Below are 12522 nucleotides of genomic sequence, written 5' to 3'. Positions count from 1 at the left end.
GGCCTCAGGAGGAATAAGCAAGGTGGTGATCAGAAAAAGGGCATCCACCTGGGGGTGGGGATGGCGGGGGAGATGGACAAAGGGAGCAAAGTGTGAAGGTGCTGACACTCATTTTAAAATAAAAATTAAATGCACCTACCTCCAATTATTCTTGACCCTAAATTTAGAGTGCTGTGACCTCACCCAGTTCTCCTTGCCATGTATATTGGCTTTGATGGTCTAGGTATCGGCCTGAAGTGCCATGATCACCGCTGGGCTCTGGCTGTCCCACCCTCAGTGAGGGACAAGCAAAGGAGCTGAGCAGGAGATGAGGGGTAAGGTGTTGTGGAAAGGTTCTAATAACTCACATGTGGCGGTGGGGGGGGGTGGGGGTGGTGAGGGCTGGGGGCGGGGTGGAACCCACAGGTCACTAGATGTCCTGATTTTAGAAAGGGAAGCAGGTGCTCTGGTTAGCTTCTCCCAGTTACAGGACCACACAGTGTCTCAGACCATCATTTAATAGGATCACATACTTTTGGCTCAGACGATTCCAATCACGAAAGTGGCAAGCCCGTGTGTCAGCCCTGGTCTTCATTCCGCAGGATCAGAACAGATCAGACTTTCTCCCTTGGCTCCCGTCCTGTGGGCCCAAATGAAGCCTACGCCCACTGACAGACTCCAAGGGCACCGCTGGCCTCCTGACCCTCTGGGACTCCTGTCTGGCTACAGCTTGAGTTCACTGGGCATCGGCTCCCCTCTCAGTCCAGCCAGCAAGTTGTTAGCTGCCAACAGGGACATGGTGTTTCGGGTTCCGTAGGTGGCACTGCCAATGTGGGGTAGGATCACTGGAAAGGAGCAGAAGAGAGGGAGGTAAGAAGGGTGTTTCAAGAGCCTTAAAGCGGGCTCTGCTTTCCCTACCAGGGGTTGCCAGTGAGAAGACTAGAGAGGACCTGCCTTAGTGGTCTTTGATTTGCCTACTCTCACGTGCTGCACTCCCGTGGGGCTGTCGGAGTAATGGTATAGGGACTCGAGGCTACAGAAACCCAGATGCGAGGGTGGCAAGAAATGTGTATCCTAAATTTGAGGATGTTGAACCCAGAAGGGGTCTTGGAGCCTATCCAGACCCAGCCCTTCAGATATCAGATGGTGAAACGAGGTGCCAATTCAGCTTGGGGGTTTCAGCACTGGCCATCCACACCCGTGCCCCTGAACGTGGTGCCACACAGTTTCTCATGTACACAACTAACTAGAAGAGGAAACGGTGGACAGACCGGCTCCCTCTGGCCCCACCCACTGCAGAGCAAGTGAGGTCACTTGTCCTCAAAGAATGCCTTTCAAAAGCAGCACCCAGGGCACTGAACTGAACTCCCGGGCCTTGCGGGGATGGGACAGTCTCAGCTGTGGGCAACAGCCCAGATATGACAGCCAACGTTCCTCCTTTTAGCCTGGAGTGGATGCCGGGGCCAGGTTTCCAAGGGCTACGATAATGAGAGCATTCCCTGTGGGGAAGCAGCTAAGAACCTTCTCTTTGGGTTCCCATTCCAGAATGTAAATAAAGGACAGGGACTGGCTTAGACCCCACGGTTCTGTATTAGTCTGGAGACAGAATCCACGCCAGCTACCTGGACAGAACCTACTATAAAGAATGTTAACCAGGTATAAGGGAACTGGAGAGGCTAAAAAGAGAACACTGAGGCAGCAGTTCTCAAAGCGTGGTTCCCATTTTTTTTTTAATATACACCCACAATTCAATTTGACTTTTAAAGATACTGATACACAGAAACAACAAGCAAGATGGGGAAGGGTGAAGGATCAAGGCTAAGGAACAAAAGTAACATGAGATCTCTAAAGACTTCAGCGGGTATGCAGGATTGGATTATTTTGGTTCTTAGAAAGCAAAATCTAACTCAAGCTAATGTAAGTGGAGATCAGATTTTTCAAGAGGACTGGAGAGATCATGGAACATGTAGAAAACCCTATGGTCAGCAAAAATCAAGGAGACGGACATGGAGAAAGCCCAGCTGAAATCTTCTCTTTTATGTTTCTAGAGATCATTGCACCAACTCCTGTCGAGTTTTCAAAGGCTCGGAAAGGAATGTTGCACGGGCTGAGCTTATGCACTAGTTGACTGAGATGAAGGACAAGCAGAAGATGGACTTTTATCAGAACGCACACATGTGTCTTTCACATTTTAGATGTGTGTGCAATGTAACTTTTAAAAATCCTTAACTCCTGTTTTGAGCCTCCATTCAAAGGAGCACTGGTGTGGGAGCACATGAGAAGCGCGTATTTTTAAGCCCCACCCCAGACCTCCTGGAGCAGAAGCCCTTGGCCCAGCACCCTGTGCTCGGTCAGTCCCTTCAGGTGACTGAGGAATGTAGAGATTTAAGAACCACCGCACTAAGGTATCCCAGATGGCAACCTGCAGAAGCCTTGACCTCCCTGGGCGGGGTGACAGGGAGAGGGTGGGACCGTGTAAAACTTAGGACGCTGAAGGAAGGGCCCCTCTAGCCCTGCCACTCAACCTCTGTGGCCTGCGTCTCTGAGGCAGTGCAGCGGCTAAGCCGATGCTGGGAAGACTGCAAGCCAGATTCGCTGGCCACCGCAAGGACGGCCGCTGCTGGCCAGGAAGCATTGCCACGTGCTGCTAGCAGAGACAGACACGCGGGAAGGCAGGAGGAAGCCAGGTCCTGCCACCTCCCGGCTGGCGGGCCCAGCAGAAACGGGGTGTGTGGCGTTCCAGCCGCCGCATCACGAAAGCAGAATATCCAAGGGTAGGTTTGGAGCCGAGAGACTGGCACGAGTTACAAATATCAGAATTGCAATTACGCTTTCAGTTTCTCACCCTTGCACTGGTCACGGCAGTGTATAGTAACGGGTCTTACCCACGCAAGCTATGGATGGAAGACACGCAGTCACACCCTTCTTTTCAACAAGTCCACCCCCCACCCCACCACCTAGACTCACTCCTTTAGGGACAGAGACCTAGATGCACATGCCCAAGAGGCCCTCCCCTCGTCACTATGTGCCAGTGTCACCAGCAGCATAAAACACGTGGTCCGGGGCGTGTCCCTCTGCGCTCAGTACTGCTCACGGCGGCTTTGCACGCAGCACCTCCAGACCACCCCTATCTCTCCTGGGGTCCTACGTGACTTCGCATCGGGAAATCGCCGTTCTCACCACAGTTCTTCAGAGTCAGGAGAGGGTGGTTTGTCGGCAGCGGTTCTGGGGTCGTCACATCCAGTCCAGCAGCGGCAATCTGCCCGCCAGCCAAGGCCTGATACAGGTCGTCCTGGTTCACCACGTCTCCCCTGTGAATGACAGTGGTGACGTGGGTGCCCTGGAGCTTCCTCCACCCAGGCCTCCTTTATGGCAGAACCACCCACAGGACACATTTTCCCACTGACCAGGCACCCTCGGCACCGACGTTTAAAGGAGGAAGCCTGACAAGACACTTCCTTACAGTAAGTCTCTGCAGTACTACTGAGAGGCCCAGGCCTATCCCTTTGCAGCCGTGTGACCTCGGGCAAGCGTGTCACGCTCCTCTGGAAGACAGGGAGAGCACAGCCATCCCCAGGTGTGCGTACTGACCCACCGCTGCAGGGACAGGGCCCGGCATCGGCGTTCCTGTGGGGCCCCGTCCAGGTGTTTGTGATCTGGCTGGCCCCCGGAGCGCCTGCTGAGAACCACTGCAGCATGCTGGTGGGCACATGCCTACTGCGGGCAGAGACGCAAGGATACTCCTCACTACATCCACCCATGCGGGCAGCCTTCCCCCCGTGACCGGGCCACCGAAGTAAAGAAATTGTAGGCTAGATGCTTAGACTGCACACGAAGCAGTGTCCGTGCAGTAAGAAAGAACGCAGCCCCTCGCGTGGTATTGGGTACGTGCAGGTGCTCAGTGAATGGAAGCTGGGACGCTGTCAGCCATCAGCATGAGCCCTGTGTTCCTGCAGGTCCCGCTCCCCTCCAGGTCACCTCCTTTGTGGCTGAACGTTAAGAATTACAGGGCCTCTGCAGTGGGGAGCCCTGAGGGGGGCCTCACGAAAGCCCTCCCTTTGCCTTTATTTGCCTCCAAACTGACTTAAGCGGGTTCATTTAAAAAAAAAAAATTTTTTTTTAACGTTTATTTATTTTTGAGACAGATAGAGACAGAGCATGAGCAGGGGAGGGGCAGAGAGAGAGGGAGACACAGAATCTGAAACAGGCTCCAGGCTCTGAGCTGTCAGCACAGAGCCCGACGCGGGGCTCAAACTCACGGACCGTGAGATCATGACCTGAGCCGAAGTCGGACGCTTAACCGACCGAGCCACCCAGGCGCCCCTGACTTAAGCAGGTTCAAAGGGCACCATCTGGGAAGGGGATGGAGTGACAGAGAGGGAAGGTCTGCCCCCACATGCCCAGTAGCCTGAAGGCACCCTGGGGACACTGTGACGAACCACAATAAACTGGGTCTGGGTCTATGTTCCCAAGCACAAAGGTTCAAACCATCACTGCCTCAGACGGGCAGACCTAGGCTCCGTGTTGTGGGCGATCAGCCTCTGAAGGGCTGTTAAGATCGTTACGTCCAACTCTTTGTGGTAGAGAACACGGGCTGCCCAAGGGTACCTAGTTCCTCGCCGCTATCAGGCCTCCACTCTCTGAACCAACACCACCTGTGCCCAGCCCTGAGCAAGGCTCGGGGTGCTGCTGGGAACCAGGCATGCCAGGCCTGCTCCGACCAGCATGCTGTTCTTCCTCCCAGCCTGGGGCACTCTCTTGTGGCCTTTACTTACTTCTGAGTGGCTGGTGGGTTGGTTCATGGAGTGGCAAGCCGCACCTGTGGTCTCATCGACAGCCTACGGGGAGGAAAACCTTGGATCACAGCAGCAGGGGCAGCCCCTCTCCAGGCTCGCTCGGCGCCCCAGGGAGGTTAGACGGCCCCGGCATACCTGCTGATGTTGACAAACACGGCTGTCTTTTTCATCTGCTGGAAGAAGTCCTTGTTGCAGAGTCCCTTGGTTGCAGGCGTTAAGGAGCAGGCCACAATGATGAAATCGGACTCGGCGGCCAGCTTGGGGGTGGACACTGGGGGAGAGCAGGGCTCCATCAGACGCTGGGTCCCAGGGTGGAGACGGCAGAAGGGTGGGAGACCAGAACTGGTCCTCGCTTCCTTCTCCAGAATTGGGAACTCCCAAGAAGCTTCCTGAAGGCCTTGTCTCTACCTGAACACCTCTGATAACTGTATAAAGTCGACAGCCACTGGTGGGATCCTGGTGTATTACAGCATTCATCCAGCCCCTGGTCTCACAGATGGGGAAACTGAGGCCAGAGAGGGGCAGGAGCTTGTCGAGGTCACACAGTGGGACCTGGGTGCCTCTGGCTTTTACCACCTTCAAGGCCCAGTGTGCCAAGGGGGTGAGGAATGGCTAAAATCCAACTGCCCTCTGTTCACCGAGCTATGTACCTGCCAAGGGGCTGCATCCACCGGACACAGGCTGGGGGACGGGGCTCACCAGTTTATTAAGAAAACGTGAGTGAGAGTTCCCAGCAATTCCTTACATCTGTCACCATCCTGCTGCTTGGCCCAGACATGGCCAGTGGTGACAAGGAACTCTGAAAGTGTTCCTGGAGAGTTCTGGTATGAAGAGAACCCACTGTGTGGCCCGGATAAGTCCCTGTGCTCTCTCATCAGGCCTGTGTCCAGAGGCAAGCAGATCAGATAGCACCTGAGGGACACCGCAGGACATAGACACACCTGGAGCTCCCACACTCTGCCCCCAAAATGCTGCCACTACAGGAACAGACAGACCCCCCCCCCCCCCACCCCAGACGGGTGCAGATAGGGCTCCTATGGAAACCAAGGCTATACTTACCAAACTCAGCCTGGAATTCTGCTGCTTCCTGAGGCCGGGGCTGGCGCCCTGTGTATAGAAATTTCTGGATGCCGAATGGCTTCAGACGTTGAGCGATGGCCTGACCTGGAGGCAAAGAGTGTCCTGGCTTGTCCCCAACCCCTGAGAGGGCAGGAGCAGCACCCAACAGCTCCAGGGCCAGGGAGCCCCTGGGAGGTTGGCCCTTTCATCAGCTCCCCACATGAACTGGTCCTGCCCCGTGAACCAGCCCCCAGCCAGCCCACACTGCCCCCAGGGGGACAGAGATCTGGAGGCAGCCCCACAGCTCCTCTGAGGCTGTGGCTGGCTTATGCTGTCCTCACATGGTCCTGGTCCCCTGCTAACCTTCCCTGAGAACTGGACCTGGCATCCCAGGAGTGGCCTGAGCGGTCCCCTCCCTTCCTCTGGACCCCTGCTTCTGTTAACATAGCCCAAGACCTCTTATGACTTCTCGGTGGCACCGCCCAACTGCCAAATCGCCCCAAATCTTTAAGACATCTTTACATGAGCTGCTACTTGGGCTGCTGGATTTTCAGAATCAGAAAGTGCCCCAAAGTTGGTGGGTTCTTCCAACTCCATCCTCACCCTCACCTCTGTGCCAGGCAGATGCCAGAGAACCAGTGACAGCTGCCTGTCTGGCTGAGCACAAGCCTTCATGCCAGATTTCTCCAAGCAGGAGCCACTGGAAGAAAACAGCTCTGTCGCGTCTGCAGACTCACAGGTAAAGCTCGGCCCACTGGACCGTCTGGTTCCTGAGTTAAAACTTTATGAGTCAAATGCCTTCCAGACAGGCCTGGGGGAGTGCGAGCTGTCCCACAAGAAACCCTCCTAGAGGCCCCAGCCCCGCCGTCGTCGTCATTGTCGCCTTCGTCTGTTCTGCATGGAGCTGTCATCGTACAGAAGCCTGACGCTTACAGCTTGCTTCTATCACCTAGCGAGTTCTTAACAAACTCCTGTTTTTGTTTCTTCTGTTTTTTGTTTTTGCCTGTGTTTTACAAATCTGTGTCTGTTCATTAGATGTTCCTTCTGAATGCAAAGTGCGCTGGGAACAGCCAGTTATGGCCACCCTTTCCAAAGGACTGTCAACTTCTAGACACAGGGCGCCAAAGACTCAAACCAAGCCAAGGTTGCTGGAGTGGACAAGTGGGTAGGTGGGAACCTCACCTATGCGCCCCAGCCCGATGATGCCGACAGTGCTCTGCGTGAGTCCATAGCCACACATCCACAGGGGCTTCCACGAGGTCCAGCCACCGCTGTGAGGAGAGGAGGGGTGGGTAAGAGGACCCCGCCTTGGGCAAAGATGAGGGCTCACTGCGAACTCACAGACCCAGAACCCCCAGGGGGAGAAGATCCTTCTCTCCAGGTCAAAGGACACACAGTAGCATGAATTACACCCATAGCCACTCAGCACTTTGGATAAGCAGCCGAAAAGACTCTTTCTTTAAAGCCACTGGGGGTGGGGCACCTGGGTGGCTCAGTCGGTTAAGCGTCCGGCTTCAGCTCAGGTCATGATCTCACAGTTCGTGGGTTCGAGCCCCACATCGGGCTCTACACTGACAGCCCAGAGCCTGGAGCCTGCTTCCAATTCTGTGTCTTCCCCTCCCTCTGCCCCTCCCCTGCTTGTATACTTGTGTGCGTGCATGCTCTCTCTCTCAAAACTAAATAAACATGAAAAATTTTTTAAAAAAGATAAAGCCACTGGGGACACAGAATCCAAGGCCTGGAAGGGGTCTTAGAAGTCCTTGTCCCATTTTTCAGATGGAGAAACTGAGACCAGAAAGGGTGCCCCAAGGTCATCCAGCCAGGGCAGAGGTAGAAGCAGCAGGTTGCAAATTCGGGAGCTGGGATTCCAAAACCAGAATTCTCAGCACCCCAGGGAAGCAACACAAAGTAAAGCCATAGCTGCTCCCCGCCCCTGCCCTGGGTGTACAGGGGGATGGCGCCTGCCTTGAGCCACTTCTGATAAGATGCCGACTCCCTGGATAGTAGGGTGAGCAGGATGTGAGCAGGATGTGAGCGGGACGTGCAAGCACTGTGTCTCCTCAGCCGCCTGCTGCCTCCGCCCCAGCTGCACCCCTGGGGCCCTGCATCTGCATGCCTGCTGGCCTCCCTGCAGCTGGAATGCCTGCCCCAACTCTGGACACGCAGACACAAGTCCCTGACCCGAAACCTTCAGGCCAGGGTTTTGAACTTTCAGTTTTCAGAAAGGCTGTCTGGTGCGTGTGCAACATTCTACACAACACCCTCAGCTCACGATCAAACACATCGGTGTATCTGCAGCAAAACATGATGAGTGTTGTGGCGCCTGGGTGGCTCAGTCGGTTAAGCGTCTGACCCTGGATTTCAGCTCAGGTCGTGATCTCATGATTCGTGAGACCAAGCCCTGCGTCCGGCCCTGCGCTGACAGTGTGGAGCCTGCTTAGGATTTTCTCTCTCCCTCTCTGCCCCTCCACTGCTTGTGCTCTCTCTCTCTCACAATAAATAAACTTTAAAAAAATTAAAAAAAAATAAAAACATGAATGTTTACACTGAGTGAGAAAAATAAAAATCATTAACAGCCTCCTGTCATGTCCAGTCAGGTTTTGCTACCAAAAGGCTTATGAAATAACCTCCAGCTTCAGAGCTTTTGGGAGTCCTGCATCACGAGCAAGGATGGTGGACCTGTCCCTCTAAGTGCTCAAGAGGACGCCACTTCTTGTGTGAAGCCTCTGATCCACACCCCTGCCCCTATTCCTCGCCAACCAGGCACAGCTGATCTGTCCCTCCCTTATCCTCCCCTCTCACGATTTCCCTTCCGTGCCACGATTCCCCCACATTTCTCTTCAGCTCTGCCCTGTACTTCAGGGTGTTGGCCGAGTCTGTTCCCCCCCACTCCGGTAGATGGGACACGGCTGGGGGCGGGGACCACATCGGGGCCTGGGTGACACTGGGTGCTTAGGAACCAGCTCCTGAGCAGAGCCAACTTTCCCCTTAGGGGTTCACTCACTTCCTCACTTCCTCGATGGCTTCCGGCAAGCGGCGACAGGTGGTGAGCAGCAGGGAGACGGCGAGTTCTGCCGTGGCGTCTGTCAGGACATCTGGGGTGTAGCCCACGCGGATGCCACTATGAAGCAAAGATCTGGTGGCAACACAGGCCTCAAGCACCTTCAGCAGTTTCTACCTCTGGGGCATCTCCAAATTGCTGCTCTGCTCCCTTTCTGTGCTGCCCACCGGGAAGCTCCGAGTCGTAAACGGGCCCTCAGGAACGGTCAGCCCTCCTTCCCCTGGTCTCCCACTGGGGGAGGGACACGAAGATGGAAGACCAGGGCCCAGAGTCTGGGGCAGATAACTACTTGGCCTTTCCGAATCTCCTCGTCTCAAGAGGGAAGGAAGAATACCAGCCTCTTCTACTGCAAGGGGGTGTTGTGAGGGTCAAAAACCACGCTGAGTAAGAAAGGGTGCTACCTCGCGGATGTTACCTGCCGTTCCTGACCATTCGGGCTTATCGTAACTGACCCGTGCTCCATGCACAGATTTTATCGTCGGCCACCTCATATCCCCACCGAAGGGTTGGAAGGATATGAGCAAATAAATATTCTGCTCCCCTTCCGGCTCTGGGGGTCAGCCCTCACCCCGGCCCCCGCCAAATGTGCAAGCTGCGTTTACCGCTTCTTGATTTCGTCCAAAGCCAGGTGGTCAACGCCCACGGACATTGTGCTGATGACTTTGAGATTGGCTCCTGTTGTGCAGAAAAAGCATCATCTGTATCTTTCCTCACGGGATTCAAAGCCACAACACTGGAGATATCACAGGGCCATCTGCTTATTATTATTTTCTTAGGATAAGAGGAAAGGCTGACATCTCGGTTCCTTACTTAAAATTCTGAACAGTCTTACTCAACAGATTTGACAATCCTCCTTGACTGCTCAGTGGTGGCTCAGGGACGTGAAGGGGCCTGCCCCAGTCACAAGCTGCCACGTGGCAGAGCTGGGGTTTACCCAGGGGCTTCTGACACGAAGGCCTCCACTCTTACCCACTGGACTGTTCCCCCAGTGAATCCTCCAGTCTCCACTGACCACACCTGGGCCCTGCTGTGGACACTTCTGAGGCATCCACTGAGAAGTGGCTGCGGTGTGACCCTCTCACACCCTCTCCACAGGGCAGGGCACCAGAGAGCTGCAGGGAAAAGCTGGGGCACGGACTGACTCAGCACTGATTCGTGAGGGCCTCCTCCCATCCAACAGCCTCTGAGTCTGAACCTTTCCTCAAAACTACATAGGCTGACATTTACCTGGCCCAGGGCTGAGAACTGTGTCTGGGGTTAACACATCCTGGGCACCTGCTGGAGCTTGGCACTGAGATGGTACCTCCCACAGGATACAAATGAGCCCAGAAGGGACAGGGCCTTTCTCGAGATCGTAAAGCAAGGCTGTGGCAGGGCTGGATGAGGGCCCTGAGTCCCAGCCAGGAGAGGAGCAATGCCTGGGCCAGAGGGAGCCACACACAACGGTTCCCTCTGGCCTAGCACAGCAGCGAATGCCTTCAGAACTCAGAGAGGTGGCTGCAGACCTGTGTGGGAAGCCAGCCGCAGCAGATCGGGTCCCCTGCGGGGCCAACACACCCTTGGAACCCTCCCCAGAGTGCACACACCTGCGGCATCCAGGAGCCTCTTGTCCACGCGGTCAGTGAGGAGACAGAGTAGGCCGTGGGCCCCGGCCACACCTCGCTCCAGCTCCTTGTCGGGGATTGGCTCATCCGAGTCCCAGTGCTCCACCTGGCAGCTGAAGACCAAAGAAAGGCCTCTCAGAAGCAGGGGAGCCCCCAGAGGCCCCCAGGCTCCCAAAGGCCTCCCAGGGCTGCGGCTCCCTTTCAAAGAGCCTTCTGCTCGCTCTGGCCTCGGGCTGCCTGGGGCTGGCCGAGGAGAGTCAGGGTCAGGTGTGTGGCGCCCTCAGAACTGTCTCCAAAGGGTGGCTGAGGGTAAAGGGCTGTCACAGAGTAGAGGCCACCGAGGGCTGACAAGAGCCTAGACTGAAAGGAGAAAGTCACGGGGACAGCTCTCAGCTCAAAGCAGGGAAGAGCTTTATCACCCTCACCGGCCTCTTGGCGAGGCGGGGGTGGGGTGGGCCGGCACCACGTGAGGCTTGAAGGTCCTGTCCTGGGAATCCATGCAGTGGAAAAGTCTCCTACTTGTACTCTGCCAGGAAGGACAAGAGCAAAGCGATGCAGCGCGGAGGGGTTTTAGGGCACACTCCCACGGCAGCTCGTGGGCCGTGGATGTGTTCCCAGTGGTGCTACCCAGCCTCCCAGTCCTTGCCATTTAATTCGGTGCAGCCATCAAGTATGGCAAGACACGGGAGGGCTGCTGGCACCTCCCAGAACACCCTGCTGCCAGGCCAAGCCCTGGCATAGCCCACCTTTCACCCTCCTCTCCATGGGCATGGCACCCAGTGCTGAGCTGTGCAGTCTACGGCCATTACCACCATTGTTGCTTCTGCCTCCCCCCCCTTCCTGCTCAGTGCTGGGTCCTTGACAGGTCCCCAGCAAAGCTTTTGTTGCACTGAACAAAATAAATAAATCTCATTTTCACATGTCACTGGGTCCCACCTTCTCCCTGCCTGACACTGGCAGGGCAGACCTGTATGACGGAGTACAGTAAGGCAGAGCTGAGTTCAAATCCCAGCTCACCGCACCAGAGCAGTGTGACTTTGGGTGAGGCACTTAACCTCTCCCAGTTTTCTTATCTGTAAAACAGGAATTACAGTACCAACTCCACAGTATTGCAAGGATTGAGTTTATGCATAGGAAACACCTGAAAAACTGGCATGCAATCTTCAATTTAAGGGTCAGGAAAGGCCCCTGCCAACTGTCCAAAGAGACCAGGCCAGTGACTGCTAAGGTCCCTGACCCTGGTAGGGTAAAGTTTCAAAAGCCTGGATCTTGCGTCACAGGCGGCCTCCCCTCTCCCCAGGCCTTTCCCTTCACCCGCACTGCACGTGCATGGGAATTGCAGGGTCTAGCGTCACTGCAACAGGCTCAGACAAGGCTAGGCCGTAGAGAACTTTCTTTAAGCCTCCCCAAACTCCACGACCGGACCTGCCCGGCACAGCTTGGGAAGTCCGGCAAGCGCAGGGTCCTAGCTCCCCCTGGCCCCTGCCCCACCCCCCTCGCCCCCGGTCCTCCGCACCAAATACAAGTGGGGGGGTCAGGAGGCCGCCCCAAGCCCGCCCGGGCGCGCCTAGAGACGCTGAGTCACCCTGGGTGCGGGGTGCTGGAGATCCAGTGGGGGGGGGGGGGGGTCCCGGGCTCCGCAGCCCCTTCCCCGACACCACCCCCAGCTCCGGCCCGGGGACTCTGCGTGCCGCGGGGGCGAGGGGTTCTTACTCTGCGGCGCGGGCGAGAGCGGCCCAGCCCTCGGGGGGGATCCTGCGGGTGACGAACACCTTCATGAGTCTCACTGGGTTCATCCACCTAGCAGCCGCGCGACGCTGACCGGGACCGCCCGACCGCCGGACCGCCGGACGGAAGCGGGACTTGACGAGAGACGGGGCGGGGCCTCGGAGGGGGCGGGGCGGGGCCTGGGCGGGCGGGGGAGGGAGATACAGGGAGGTAGGAGGAGTGGGGGTAGAGGACTCAGGAGGGGTGAGGTGGGGGAGATTGCACAGCGAGCAGGGGTGGGGGAAGGGACCCGGTG

The 12522-nt window shown here is 56.3% G+C and overlaps 1 protein-coding gene and 1 long non-coding RNA gene across 2 annotated transcripts; one reads left to right on the top strand and one right to left on the bottom strand.

Annotated features, from left to right (window-relative positions):
* Nucleotides 1-481: 481 nt before the first annotated feature.
* On the bottom strand, nt 482-12361 carry GRHPR (glyoxylate and hydroxypyruvate reductase). The gene is made up of 9 exons (XM_019454472.2): nt 12213-12361; nt 10482-10612; nt 9498-9570; nt 8839-8955; nt 7017-7105; nt 5835-5939; nt 4911-5046; nt 3160-3290; nt 482-824 (listed from the first exon to the last, which is right to left on the bottom strand). The coding sequence occupies exons 1-9, from the start codon at nt 12293-12295 to the stop codon at nt 703-705; spliced, it is 987 nt and encodes a 328-aa protein (XP_019310017.1). The 5' UTR covers nt 12296-12361; the 3' UTR covers nt 482-702.
* Nucleotides 750-3809, top strand: LOC128778616 (uncharacterized). The gene is made up of 2 exons (XR_008424256.1): nt 750-849; nt 2028-3809. It is a non-coding gene; the product is annotated as an uncharacterized LOC128778616 (long non-coding RNA).
* Nucleotides 12362-12522: the final 161 nt, after the last annotated feature.

Source organism: Panthera pardus, unplaced genomic scaffold (genome assembly GCF_024362965.1).
Source record: "Panthera pardus isolate Hobbes unplaced genomic scaffold, ASM2436296v1 HiC_scaffold_20, whole genome shotgun sequence".
Classification (NCBI taxonomy): domain Eukaryota; kingdom Metazoa; phylum Chordata; class Mammalia; order Carnivora; family Felidae; genus Panthera; species Panthera pardus.
The sequence above is the reverse complement of the archived record's forward strand: the minus strand, read 5'-3'. Positions and strand labels throughout refer to the sequence as shown.

Excerpts from the sequence above, each read along its gene's own strand:
- GRHPR (XM_019454472.2), bottom strand. The coding sequence starts at position 12,295 with ATGAACCCAGTGAGACTCATGAAGGTGTTCGTCACCCGCAGGATCCCC. Across the intron at positions 8,956-9,497 it reads TTGGACGAAATCAAGAAGCG|TGGCATCCGCGTGGGCTACA; the intron begins GTAAACGCAGCT and ends TTTGCTTCATAG. Across the intron at positions 5,047-5,834 it reads AGAATTCCAGGCTGAGTTTG|TGTCCACCCCCAAGCTGGCC; the intron begins GTAAGTATAGCC and ends GCTCTCCCCCAG.